Source organism: Helianthus annuus, chromosome 4, assembly GCF_002127325.2.
Source record: "Helianthus annuus cultivar XRQ/B chromosome 4, HanXRQr2.0-SUNRISE, whole genome shotgun sequence".
Lineage (NCBI taxonomy): Eukaryota > Viridiplantae > Streptophyta > Magnoliopsida > Asterales > Asteraceae > Helianthus > Helianthus annuus.
This window is the reverse complement of record NC_035436.2, coordinates 42,978,841-42,994,095: the sequence shown is the minus strand read 5'-3', so window position 1 is coordinate 42,994,095 and position 15,255 is coordinate 42,978,841. Positions and strand designations below refer to the sequence as shown.

Sequence of the window (15,255 nt, the reverse complement as noted above, 5' to 3'; positions counted from 1 at the left end):
TATATATCTTTTTTTCTGTATTTTTAGTGGAAATAAAACATCCTATTAAAATGGCCAACGAATTTAAACTTCAAAGCGTAGTTTCTAGTTGAAGTCAAAGTCTACAAATGTATTTTTATATATCCTCAATTCCTCATCATGATTTGATAGTGCCTCGTCCCATATTTGATATTTGTGATTATAAGTAATTTTTTATTCATAATTTTCTAGTGAAATTCCAATCCTACTTCCGCCAAAAAAATCCCAAAGGTGAGACACGAGCTATACAAACAACTATTTTTATTAAAGAGTTTGTAATGTACTGATATCATGGTACTTCTAAATGGTAAAAGGTTTTAGTATATTAATAAATGTTGCAATAAATTTAATAAGCTTAGAGAACGTATGATTTAGACGTTATAAAAGAATTCACAATCTTTTAACTAAAATCTAATTTGTTAATACTACTAGGGAGAAAGCCCGTGCGATGCACGACATGCATAATAGCTATTGTTTGTTCGTGGTAAGACGTCTGACACGGCCGGTGCATAACATGTAAGACAATACGCCTACAAAGGGGTGTGATTAAACTTTATTAAACAATGGACCATAAGTTGTTTCCTTGGCAAAACTTGCCGGCCAAAAAGAAGTGAAAAAAAATGTCTTCTAAGGAAAAAAAAAACATGAAACAGAAAAAGGAAAAACGCATAAACTCTCACACGCCTTCCTATCTTATTGGATAACACATAGACCAAACTTTAGCTAACGCATGCCACCGTCATCCCCAATCCCATCACCAGCCAACTGACTGCAGTGAAATAACGAAAAGAAAACTATTAAAAATGGTATACTATGTTTTATATTTTAGTTTCAAATTTTGTAACCCTTCCTACTATTATTTATTACACTTTTTTTTGCTTCATAACACCATACAATAAAAATTAGATATCTTGCGTGATGCGGCGGCGACGATAATTTACAAACTGGTGCTCGTTTTTTGTTAGTTTATCAATCATCTCTTGAGATATTGTATTGTACTCAAACCAAAATGCAATTAGGTGACATAAAATTACACTTATGCCCATAGTTGTCTTGTATAAATATTAATATATTACAAATACTGGGATCCATCCTTGGTTTTAAAAAGCGCACCTTAGGCGTATTGAGGCGCAAAGTACAAAGGTCGACGCCTTGTGTAGAGTGAAGCACAACTAAAATAGGAAGCGCTTGAGGATTTTTCAATCCTAGGGTGCGTACCTTGTGTGCCAAGGATGTTTTCATGCATTAAAATGTTGTGCAAATTAGTTTTTTGGGTTAAGAAATGGATTTCACGTCAATGTGGGGCAGAGGTTCTTCCCTCTTGGTGGAAGGTCTTGGATTCAATCTCAAGCAAAGTGTAGATTAGGATATATTTGGTGTAATTTAGGGTATGTAAACTTTGCCATTCAAAAAAAAAAATCGATTTTACTTTGTCTTGATGCTCAAAAGTAGAAATATTAAAGTATCTGTTAAAAATGCAAGTTATATATAACACACACATATCCTTAAAATTAAAAGATTTATTTATACACTAACATCCTCGATAGCCAGTTCTGGCATGTCGAGCACAACTTAAGCCCAATTTCAGCAAAATGCAGAGACATTTTTTATTATTATTAGTTGTTTGAGTATTATATTAATTATGATTATTAAAGGAATAAATGCATAAAATGATCAAAAATGACATTTAAAAAAGCAGCACTCAATTTGTGAAATTGGGAAAACAGATTAATAAGTAAGATCAATATTCCCTCACATAATCATCATTGTCGAATTATATATAATCAAAAGTATGATATGTTAATTCATATATAGCATGTATATTAAGCCCCTAGGAATGGTACTAACTTGAACTTGAATCAAACTTAAAGATCTTACATAGCTTACGGCACGGTCGAGATGCTACGTGAATAAACGAAAGCGATAACACTATTTCAATTTCTTATAACATCTCGCATAAGAGCATTATGATATATACCGGTTTATGATTTTGTTTCTCAGTTCTAAGTATTCCAAAAAGCAGTTCTACTTTAGGATGGTTCTGCCCGGTTTCAACCCACTGACCACCCAAAGATTCAAGAACTTAGTTGTAAGAGATGACCAACATGTATGTAGAAAGAGACAGTCTCGAAAGTTGAGTAAGACCAACTTCAAAACAATCTTGACACCCTGCACATACAGAAAATGTTACTTTATATGCAAATTTCTTTCCATTTGGTTAATACTTTGACATCGGTTCAGCCACACATCCTATATGCCACTAACCTCATAGAGAAAAATATCCCAAATTCTCAATTTAAGAAAAATATCTAAAACCAAGATTTCCATCAGATATGATCCAGTCACTATCTGTAAGAACTATCGCACTTAAATGCTCAATTTAAACTATTTATCCAATAACAACAATAAAAAAAATAATTTAACCTAATCTAGCTCCAAACATGAATCGTGATCCAAAGAATTTAGTTATACAGACTCAATCAAAACCGCCTTGAATCAAATCTTTCAAACAATTTAAGTTAATTTCAACCTAATTAGCTACCAAACACAAATCATGAAAAAAAACCTAAAAACATAAATCAAATAAGGCAAACCACCACTATGGATCAGTTAAAATCACTAACTCAGGCAACATAAACAAATCAAATGAACAAACTGATGCAATAGAAAATCACACAATCGGATACATTTAAGCACACAATGAAACAAATAAACAAACTAATTACGATTTATACCTGGAAAACTAACCCCATAGCCGGTATCAATGGTTGTATGAACATTCCATCTTTCATCCCCGGGATTAGATTTTGCATTAAATCAACATACGCGATAACGGCATTGGAGAACATAGTACCACCACCAGGAAGATAGAATTTTTCTCCTTCTTTCCTTAGCGCTTAGTCAATGCTGGTTTGACTTCTATTTGTTGATTTGGTCATACGGGAGATTCCTAGAATGTTAAACATGTAAATATTAGCAAACCAATGTCATGCCGTTATTTTAAACAATATACGGGTTGTGTTTTATCTCAAACATGTTTAATTAAAAAAGTTAGCTAGAACATAAACAGGTCATATAGGTCGAATGCGTTAAAAGTTACCCAAAGTCCCAGCTCTTATTTTTGTAAGGGACAGTAGTTTTCAATCTTAATTAATGTGTTAACTATTAGGACAAAAAGGTTGTGGGTCAACTGAGAAGGCAAGAACCCAATCCAGCGTGTCGCTTAGAAATGACCTATTTCAACTCAAACCAGGTTTAACGTGTTACCCAAACTGCCCATCATTGCCACCTCAAATCTTGATCCAAGATGGACATAAAAAAATACAAAAGAGCTGGTAGTCTTTACCAAGTATACTTAATGAATTAATTTATATATCAAATAGAACACATTAGCCCCGCTTGCGGTATGCACATATAATGTATATATGTGTGGACGCTCGGGGGGCAAAAGTGAAAGTGCATTATTTTTAAAGTTATTTTAGTAATTTCGTGAAAATAACGTTAAAAGAGGGGGGATGGTTAATCATGCATCATGTGGTGGCGTTGATAGCCGAAAGACAAAAGGGTACATGCACTAATCGGCCTTTGTCCCGATTGTTGAGTGTTTTGTGCCTTGTGTCCAAGGCTTGATGCAAAACTACCATTGAGCCGGGGGTCTCACTGGAAGCAGCCTCTATATTCCTACGGGATAGAGGTAAGGCTGTCTACATCTTACCCTCCTCAGACCCTACCTTAGCTTTGCTATTGATGGGATTTACTGAGTATGATGATGATGATCAAATAGAACACATGAGCTGGCAGTCTTTACCAAGCGTATAGAATTGAATACATGAGCTGGTAGTCTTTAAGTATATGAACTAAATTAGGGCTCCACATCAACATCTTGATCTTAACCTATCCACACACATGCAATCAACACAGAAATTGATCCATACAAATCATAACCAGATGAAAAATCAAATAATCACTTACATCTTTCTCTCGTAGTCCAGGCTCTACATGAATCGAATGTCTAGATTGCTGGAGAAATAAAGCATGTAGGATGGGAGATTTTGCTCTATTGTTCACCATATCTCGAAATACAAACAAAACATACCCAAAAAAACCAATAAGTTTATGCGAAGTTAACCAACAAATTCGCCTAAATAAATGGGAATGAAGTGTGTGGAACCCTAAATCATCAGTTCGGCAGAAGAGAAGAGCTGGTAATTGGGAAACAGAGCAACAACTTTGTGGTTGATTTCATTGATCCTCTTCTTAATATGGGGTGGCTGGAAACGGATGTGGAAATTGAAAGAGGGATGATTGAATTGCACAAAATGATAATAACATTGAATGCTTCATTGTTCCTCTTCGATATGTAATCAATTTTGGTTTAATTGGCTTCATAAACCATGGGGGAAGATGAAGAGGAATGAAGTTCAGGTGTCTCTGGCGTCTTAATTCAATTAACTCTTTTAATTCCATTATATGAATTAACTCATTTGTGTTAACTTAAATTTATAATAATTTGTAAGAATTAAAATAGTATTCACGTTAAAAGACCATTTTACCCCAAAATTAACCTCATTTAGTATTGTACTATAAGCAATGTATTTAAGAGGCTAATAATAAAGGTTGTAAAAAAGTTGATATAACTAAATTTTTAAGTATATATAGATTTCAATGTCCTATTTTTATATATATGTGCCATTTTCATTTAAATTAATGGACTTAGATGAAACAAATATGAATCATGCTTCTTTTTAGTAGATTTTTTAAGTTATGAAAAAAGTCACTAGATATTAACTAAGATGATTTATAAATTTCCATTTCCATTTAGATATAAAAATTAAACAATTTTTCCTCTTTTAACTTCCAACCTTTTCTTCTTCTCATACTTTTCATTGGATATCACTCCACCATACCCACTATCTCCTGTCTAAATAAAGAATTATAAATGTGAATCTTCATTTATATACATTTATATAAACATGATACAAACATAATTGTAGTGTAATCAAATGATACGACAACTTTTTTTCTTTTGCAGTTTATTTCCTCTTTAGTACGAACTTGAGGAATATATTGCATCAAACAAACTAAGATGTTGAAAATTGTATCTATGTGCGGTTTACAATTTTACGTTTATTTTTGTTCGGTTTAAAAGTTCCATAGTAACACACGGATCAAAAATACCCATTATGAAAAAAATTCAAAATAATGGAATTACTAACATTATTGAAACTTTATTATTTCATGATTTTAATTTTAATATAATAACATGTTGATTATTGCTTCACGATTTTATCCTAATATAATTACATGCAGGCTTATGATGTTTTGGTTTTCTAAAATCCACATCGGATAAAATTTCAACAATTCATGTAAACAACCTTCAAGAGGGCGATGCAACGGTAAACATTTGATGATTTGAGTCCTTAAGGTGTTAGATTCGAATCCAATTTCTACTGGCTTTCTATCTTTTAACCCCTTAAAGATTTAGGCAAGTTACGCTTGATCTAATCTCATTAATTAAAATGTTACAGTTCTCACTGTTAAAAAAACCGGAACTCATATATAAGTATGAAACGAAGTTATAAATATTATTGGGGTCATATAGCAGCTTTTCCGTCACCCAATCATAATCAATTTATTTAAATTTGAAACACAAAAAATGAGTTAAATGAATTTATTTGGTTCTAATGAGAATGACTGCTACGGCTGGACGGAGGACGTGTAGACGGTGGGCCGGTGGCTGCTTTATATTATAAAAAGATTGCATAACAGCCCTTTTTGTTTGTTCATATTGCATAAGGAACTCTAAAAAAACTTGGGTTGAGCTGACTAACCCTGACGTTAACCTCCGTTAGTCATAAAAGTCCAAAGCTGGCAAAGAAAGTTCAAGTTCAATAATAGAGGTTGAATTGTCTATGTTGTAAACTAGTTATTGCCCCGCCCGCGCTGCGGGGCATCAAACCGAATATTTCTATGTCATAACATCTACGTCTGTGTTTCGATTGATTTAAAAAAATTAGATTGAGTCAACCAACTAAAACAACACACAACCATACTTTTACTAAAAAAAACTAAATCGATGGAAAGACTATAACTTTAAACTGGGGCAAAATTGTAATTTTTCGTGACAAATGAGCGTGTGTTAGACACCCGCCAGGTACGAATAAAAATTAAACTGAGTTAACCAATTAAAATAAAACACTACTCTGGTTTTGTCAAGAAAAAAAACTAAAACGATTAAATGACTGTAATTTTACACTGGGGGCAAAATCGTATTTTGACAAGGAGAAACACCAAAAATAATGGCAGAACAGTAAATTTGAACTGAGTGCAGAACCGTAATTTGGCTGGTTAGGGAAAAAAATCAATGGCAAAACTGTAAATTTAAACAGGTAAAATCGTAATTTGGCTGGAAGAGTAGGGAGGTGCCAGGCAACTGCCTGACACTATCCCCCTCCATGCCCATTGTAGTATACTAGTTTTTGTCTCGCCCGCGTTGTAGGGCACTATGCCGAATATTTATCCTTTATAACATGTATGTCTGTGTTTAGGTAACTTGTACATACTACTCATAACACGATCTAAAAAAACAAAAAAGATTGAAATACTATAATTTAAATTTAGGAGCAAAATTGTAATTTCAGGAAGCATGTGTTAGGCATGTCTGGACAAATAAAAATTACACTTATGCCCGCCCGTGTCGCGGGGAGTTAAATCGAATATTTCTTAGTTTCATAACATGTGCGCATGTATTTAGGCCACTTGTACATACTACTTATAACACGATCTAATATATATATATATATATATGTCGAGACAACCAGTTAAACCAAAACACTACCATAGTTTTGCTAAAAAAACTAAAACAATGGACAACTGAGCGAGTGCTAGACAACTGCTTGACACAATAAAAGTTACATTGAGTCAACCAGGTAAAATAAAACACTACTATAGTTTTGAAAAAAAAAAACTAAAACGATGGCAAGATCACAATTTTTATTTGGGGAGAAATCGTAATTTTTGAAATGGGGGCAAAATCATAATTTTGAACAGAAGGCAAAATCGTAATTTTAAGTTGGGGGCAAAATCATAATTTTATTTTGAACTGGGGGCGAAATCATAATTATGAACCGAGGACATAATCGTAATTTTGAGCTAGGGGAAATAATCTTATTTTAAACTGAGGGCGGAACCATAATTTTGAACCTAGGATAAAATAATAAATTGGTTGGACCAACAGGGAAGTGTCAAGCAAGCTGCCTGGCACTATATGTAGTATAGGGTTGAGTTATTTTACAAAAGAGTATAAAAATAAGAAGTGTAAGTAGCCACTATAGAGTGACAAGTGTCCCAAAAGAAATCAAGTGCGAAAAGTAATTTTGTCAAAGAGAATAAAAAAGATTATGTACATCCAAGTCACATTCTATTTCCCCCTATTTTTTAAACGTCCATAACTTTTTTATACGTAATTTGTTAAAAAAATATATATACAATAAAATCGAGCGTTTTTTATCTTTAATATGAGTACCAAATTGTTATATTTAGAAAAAAATTCGAAAATCCAGTTGCGTATTACACAATGGACATAACATAAAACACAATGAGTATCAAACTAAAAACACAATGGAAAGTAGACCAAAAACACAATCGATGACAACAGATAAAAGACACGATGGACATAACGTAAAACAGAATGAGTATCAAACAAAAAATACAATGGAAAGTAGACCAGAAACACAATCGATAATAACAGATAAAAGACACGATGGACATAACATAAAACACAATGAGTATCAAACTAAAAAACACAATGGAAAGTAGACTAAAAACAAAATTGATGATGACGGATAAAAGACATAATTATGAGAGCAAATAAAAGACATAATGGACAACAGACAAAAACACAATGGACAACAAACTAATACACAATGAACAACAGATTAAAACACAATGGATAGCAGAATAAACACAATGACCAGAACCTATAACACAATGTATAGAGTATCCAAATATAACATCATCTTCATTATGTCATACATTGTGTTATAGATTCTGATAAGAGTGCGATGAACAGAACCCAAATTAACACTGTGTTATAAGTTTTGATAATAAGACAATGTATAGAAAGCTTAGTAAAAAATGTAAGGACCAAAACCCAGTTGAAAGACACAATGGTCACGACCTTTCACACAATACAAAGAAAACCCAGTAAAAGTGAAATTTTTTATTTTATTTTTATATAGTAATATCATCCCATATTAAAGATAAAAAACGCTCGTTATTATGTGTAAGACCCTTAATACTGGACGGGATTTAAATAAACATTATACGAACTTCATACTAAAGTAGGGTTTACAAAAATTTTCCATGTTTAAAGACCATATATATTTGTGATAGTACCCAAACCAACTCCAAGATAGTACATAACAAGTTTTAAGATAACCCCTACTAGTCAATTAACACTAGTTTAAAGGATTCAAAACACGGTTAACAAATCATTTACAACATGATTAAAGTCTTGACAAGGTTAACTTTAGTGCGGAAGCTTCAAAATGCGTGTTCGGTTCTTGACAACGTGCTTGATCACCATCCTGGAGGACCCCATCCATACCTAGGGTCAAAACCACTAAAATCATTAGTTTTGACATTAATATAATACATATAAACGAATTCCGACATCGAAAAGTAAATAAAATACTAAGTTTCCTGGGCTCTACCGTAATTTACGGTATCTACCGTAAATTACGGTAGACACTGAATGGTCTTGGTCTACCGTAATTCAGTAGAGATTCACCGTAAGACTTTTGTTTTCCGCCGTAAATTACGGTGGAGACCGTAATTTACGGTGGACTCTGTAACTTTGCCATGTAACTATTTTGTTGATTTCGCCCTTATCCGCATGCCGTTTTAGGCTATTTCTTTTCTGTATGTCTGTAAATTCATTACGGACATGTTCCTTTCGACTATCATACCAACATTTGACTCACTAATCATACGGCTAAAAGTTACTATACTATCATTTATTCGACCCATTCTAACTATAAGTGTATATTTCCAATTTCTTATTCTAAAACCCTTTAGATGCCATGACCCAAGTTCCCGGGCTTGTTCATCTTGGTGTGTTTGCGCCATTCATGGCTTTGTGTTTCCTTGGAATTAAAAACTCGTTTCCTCGGAATTCAACATTTCCGTTTTAAACGGCCTTTGCAACATACCTCTATTTATTTGATCCAATATCCTGGATTCACAACTTAAAGTAATATAGCTAGATTCATAAGCGTAGTGCAATCCAACACTTAACGACTTACGAAACTACCATGTTGCTATTGTCATGATTCCTTTTATAGCATCAATTCAACCCGTTTGACTATCTAGTGAAAACCATCACTTATTTAACAAGCCAAACCCAATCCCAAGTCTTTATTTTGACCCGTTTGATGTTCGAGTGAACTACGCCACTTTAGAACACATCAAACGCATCCTTTACACTATGATTCTATCTATACGCTAAACTCAAACATATATGTGTAATTTAACGAGACTAAAGTCACGTACCTTTAAAGCACACCTTTTCCACGTGTATCCCCTCCGGCGTGTCCGCTCGACGTTCCGGATTCCTTGCCTAATGAGTTTAATTCATAACAAGTTTAGAACTCTTCCATAATTTGTAACGGACAATTTATCATGATATCCGAATTTGCGTTTTCGTCCGATTATTAATCATTTAATCCTCACTTAGGCGTTTCTACAAACACCTAGCGGGTCAGATTTGAACCTAATCATTACTAGGTTCTCGACATGTTATTTTGATCTTTATTCATATCAATTAGTCAATTTACACAAAACTTCAACATCAAAATACTGAATTTAACACAAGAATTCAGTTTTCACTAGAATAGTAACCACCATCCTAGTGTTCATCTAGTCTCTACAACCCAATAATCACCTACAATGGTGATTAAAATCTCTACTATTATCATGCAATGATTTTTACAAGAATTATCTAGGGTTTAATTCTAAACTTCATATTTTTCCTAGATTCATCCATGCATCTTATATTCAAGCTCAAAAATTGGTTTTTCTCATTAAACCTAAAACTGAACTTGAATCAAAACACCAAATTATTACATACCTTTCGATCCCTGCAAGGAGGTGATCACAATTCGTGTTTAGAACTTGATTTAGAGCGGATTAAGGGCTTCAATTTGTGAGTTTGATGAATGCTAGGGTTTTAGAGAATGGGGGTCGCCCTTCTCTTGCTTCTGATCGACCACACATCCCAAATGGGGTTTTTGGTTTTGTTTTTTATTAAAAATTGATAATACAAGTTTCGATTTTTGACAACATAAGCCCCTCTACTTTTGTTTAACATATAGTTTGGTTATTCTAACCCTTTTTCCGAATTATTTCTAGGCTTCTAGTTAGCTAGGTTATAATTTCCTAGTTAAATAAATTCTTGTTTATCTAATTCTAATATAAAGTTTTACATTTCCGGGGTGTTACAAGTCCACCCCCCTTAAAAGGGGTTTCGTCCCCGAAACCGAGTTACGTACCAAATAACATAGGGTAGAGCCGTTGCATTTCTTCTTCGGATTCCCATGTGGTGCCCGCACCCTTCCGGTGTTCCCATTTAACCTTTACTTGATTGATCTCTTTGTTTCTCAAACTCTTCGCCTTACGATCTAAAATTGCAATTGGCTGTACTGCATAGTTGAGACTGTTATCCACCTCGATATCATCGTAGTGGACATGAGCAGTTTCGTCTGCTAGACATTTTCGGAGATGTGACACGTGGAATGTGCTATGTATTCCACTCAATTCTTTAGGCAGTTCGAGATGATATGCTACCTTACCAACCCGCTCGGTAATTCTGAATGGCCCAATATATCTTGGGCTCAACTTTCCCCTTTTTCTGAACCGAATTATCCCTTTCCACAGCGATACCTTCAACATTACCTTATCGCCTCCTTGAAATTCAATCGGCCTTCTTCGTTTATCCGCGTACGACTTTTGTCGGTCCTGAGCTGCTTTTAAGTGAGTTCGAACCAAGTCGATTTTCTCATTCGTAGTTCGAATTAAATCAGTAGGTGCTAGTCCCCGTGGACCCACTTCTCCCCAACATACCGGGGTTCGGCACTTTCTTCCATATAACATTTCATACGGGGCCATTCCAATGCTCGCTTGATAGCTGTTGTTATATGAAAATTCGACTAAGGGTAGATGGACATCCCAACTACCCCCGAAGTCGATAATGCAAGCACGCAACATGTCTTCTAACGTTTGTATTGTTCTTTCACTTTGCCCATCCGTTTGAGGATGGTAAGCAGTGCTAATGAACAGCTTAGTTCCCATTTGCTCTTGGAATTCGCGCCAAAAGTCCGAAGTAAACCGAGTATCTCTGTCAGACACAATGGATATCGGTACTCTGTGACGTGCCTCGATTTCATTGGTATACACTTTTGACATCTTTTCGGATGTATAAGTCTCACGAATCGGGATGAAGTGAGCACTTTTAGTCAATCTATCCACAACTACCCATATAGCATCAAAACCACGGCTGGTTTTCGGTAGTTTGGTCAGCAATTCCATTGTAATTTGTTCCCATTTCCAAACTGGAATGTCCAATGGTTGCAATTTACCATATGGCTTCTGATGCTCTGCTTTGACTTGCAAACAAGTCAGACACTTCTCCACATACTTCACAATATCTCTTTTCATTCCGGGCCACCAATAATTCTGTTTTAATTCATTATACATCTTAGTTTCCCCCGGATGGATCGAATAATGGGATTTATGGGCCTCTTCAAGTAGAAGTGCCTTGGCTCCACATGAGTTCGGAACCCAAATCCTCCCAAATCGAGTTTTCAATCCTTGGTTACCGTCTACCAAGTCTTTTAACTGCCCAACTATTCTGTCCCTTTTTACGTTTTCTTCCTTTATTGCTTCGGTTTGAGAATTCCGGATTTGGTCAAGCAAACCTGATGTCACAATTAGTTGCATCGATCGCACTCAGATAAGCGTATAATCTGTCTTTTGGCTCAACGCGTCTGCCACTACATTAGCCTTCCCGGGGTGGTAATGTATTTCACAATCAAAGTCTTTGACGGTTTCTAACCACCGCCTCTGCCTCATATTTAATTCCTTCTGATCGAAGAAATACTTCAAGCTTTTATGGTCGGTAAAGATAGTGCATTTCACCCCATACAAATAATGCCTCCATATTTTCAGGGCGAACACCACCGCCGGCAACTCGAGGTCATGGGTAGGATATCTCTTCTCATGAGTCTTTAGCTGCCACGAGGCATAGGCTATAACCTTGCCTCGTTGCATCAAAACGCAGCCAAGCCCCGAATGTGATGCATCTGAGTAAACTACCATGTCGTCTGTTCCATCCGGTAACGACAATACCGGTGCATGGGTCAGTTTTTCCTTAAGCGTTTGGAACGCCCTTTCTTGATCATTACCCCAGATAAACTTTTCATCCTTACGGGTTAATTTGGTTAATGGCATAGCAATTTTGGAGAAATCCTGTATGAATCTCCGATAATAACCCGCAAGCCCCAAAAAGCTTCTGATCTCCAAAGGATTCTTCGGTGGATCCCATCTCGTCACGGCTTCTATCTTTGACGGGTCTACTAACACCCCGTTTGCACTAATGATATGCCCGAGAAATTGCACCTCTCGTAACCAGAAGGCACATTTCGAGAATTTTGCATACAATTTCTCTCTCCTGAGCGTTTCCAAAATTTCACGTAAATGATTCGCGTGCTCTGCTTCACTCTTTGAATATATCAAGATGTCGTCAATGAACATTATCACTGATTTGTCTAGCATCCGCTTGCAAACCCGATTCATGAGGTCCATGAAAGCCGCGGGGGCATTAGTTAATCCGAAGGACATCACGAGGAACTCATAATGCCCATACCGTGTACGGAAAGTCGTCTTCGGTACGTCCTCCTCCTTGACCTTTAACTGATGATACCCCAATCTAAGGTCAATCTTGGAAAACCAACTTGCGCCTTGCAATTGGTCAAATAAATCGTTGATTCTTGGGAGCGGATATCGATTCTTCACCGTGAGTTTGTTTAACTCCCGGTAATCGATACACATACGCATGCTCCCATCCTTCTTTTTCACAAATAATACCGGTGCGCCCCATGGAGACACATTTGGCCGAATAAACCCTTTATCTAGCAGATCTTGAATTTGAGACATCAATTCTTGTAATTCTGATGGCGTGAGCCGATACGGTGCCTTAGCCACAGGTTTCGTGCCCGGAATCAATTCGATCCTGAACTCCACCTCCCATTCTGGCGGTATTCCCGGTAGGTCTTCCGGAAATACGTCGGCATATTCGCGTACCACCGGTACATCTTCAATCCCTAATGAACTCTTGTCTGGTTCGTTTGCATATATCATGAATGCCCTACAACTGTGCCTCATGAGCTTGCGAGCTTTTAGCATTGAACTCATAATGGGATTACCCCCTTTTTCACCATATATGGTAACAGATTTTCCATTTGGAGATGTTAGTTTTATCTCCTTGCGGAAACATACGACTTTCGCATGGTGTCGGGATAGCCAATCCATCCCGACTACTACTTGGAATTCTCCCATCGACATAGGAATCAAGTCTATTGAATATTCTTCATCGTCAATGCTTATCTTACAATCTCGACATACATCACATACAAGGAAACTTCTGTTATCACCTATCTCTACTTCTAATGGCATAGGCAATTTTGTTAGTACAAAAGAAGGATGTCGAATAAATCCATGTGAAACAAAGGATTTATTCGCACCTGTATCAAATAACACATGTGCAGGAATTGAATTTATGGCAAATATACCTGAGACCACATCGGGCTCTGTTTTTGCCTCCACTGCTGTTAACTGGAAAGATCTCGCCTTTGCTCTTGGTGCCTCAGTGTGTGTATTCTTGTCATCTTTCTTTCCGATCAACTCCGGGCACTCAGATTTCTTGTGACCCGGCTGGTAGCATTTGTAACACACCGACACCTTCCCCGGGCACAATGCAACCGTGTGCCCCGTTTTCCCACATATAGGACACGGTTTGTCCTTGAACCGACACTCACCTTTGTGCCCCTTCCCGCATATCTTGCAGTTTGATGACCCGCTTTTCCCTTCTTGTTTCTTTGAGAATTCTGTTGTGCGCGCCTTTTTCGTTGGGCTTGGATTGACTATCTGCGCCCTTTTTTCACCTCTTTCAATCTGTTTCTTCAACTCTATCTCCCGTTCCCGAGCAACGTTTATAATCTCGGTGAGAGTCTCATACTTTGAAGGAGTCATAAACTCCCTATACTCGGCGCTCAACATATTATAATAATAATATATTTTCTGCTCCTCATTCGTTATCAATTCGTCACAAAACTTCATCTTATCCATGAATATTCCCGTGATTTTATCAATAGATTCACCCTTGTGTCGAAGCTGCATGAATTCTTCCTTGATTTTGTTTATGACTGCCTTGGGACTATGATGTTTAAGAAACGACATCTTAAACTCGTCCCATGTCATAGCCTTAGCTGCTTCAACTCTGGTCTCTTTCTTTTTGTTATCCCACCAATCTTTCGCCTAACCCCTTAACTGACCCGTGCCATAAGCTACGTAGTCATCCATATCGCAATGGGTCCTTTCGAATACTCCCTCCATATCACTTAGCCACCGTTGGCATATTATCGGGTCAACCTCCCCATTGTAAATTGGCGGTTTGCACGCCATAAACTCTTTATAAGAACGAGGTTTTCGTCCTCCCGACTTCTCCTTTGCGAAATTGGTATTATCCTCCAATTTCTTGATTCTTTCCTCCACCACTGATAATACCATGTTTTGGATTTTGTCGATGAAACCCGACAAACTGTTTTCGATTACTTTTCCTACCTCATCAGCAATCACTTCTCTCATTTGCTCGGTGACTCTTGGCAATGCATCATCATTACCTCCATCCGTCATCTTTAACTGAAATGTTTACATCAAGTGTTAAACATTTCATCTATAGCATATGGTTTATTTACTTCGGTTTATTCAAGTTTGTAACTTGTTTTTACCGCTCTTATTTAATGCACTTTCCGGGTTTGAGTGTATTAACACGCTCTTCCCATGCATATTTATTCATTATTCCCCCTTTTTATACTTAATAACTCAATTTAGGACAATTAACTCTTACCGGATGCTTGATCAAGCTTGAACCGAACACTTTTGTTAACAACCTTAAGCTCT

The 15,255-nt window shown here is 36.3% G+C and overlaps 1 protein-coding gene across 1 annotated transcript; it reads right to left on the bottom strand.

Moving 5' to 3' along the window:
- Positions 1 to 10,560: 10,560 nt before the first annotated feature.
- Positions 10,561 to 12,015, bottom strand: LOC110933247. Its single transcript, XM_022176476.1, has 2 exons — positions 11,714 to 12,015; positions 10,561 to 11,203 (listed from the first exon to the last, which is right to left on the bottom strand). Exons 1-2 carry the CDS (start codon positions 12,013 to 12,015, stop codon positions 10,561 to 10,563), a joined length of 945 nt encoding a protein of 314 aa, XP_022032168.1.
- Between the last annotated feature and the right edge of the window lie 3,240 nt (positions 12,016 to 15,255).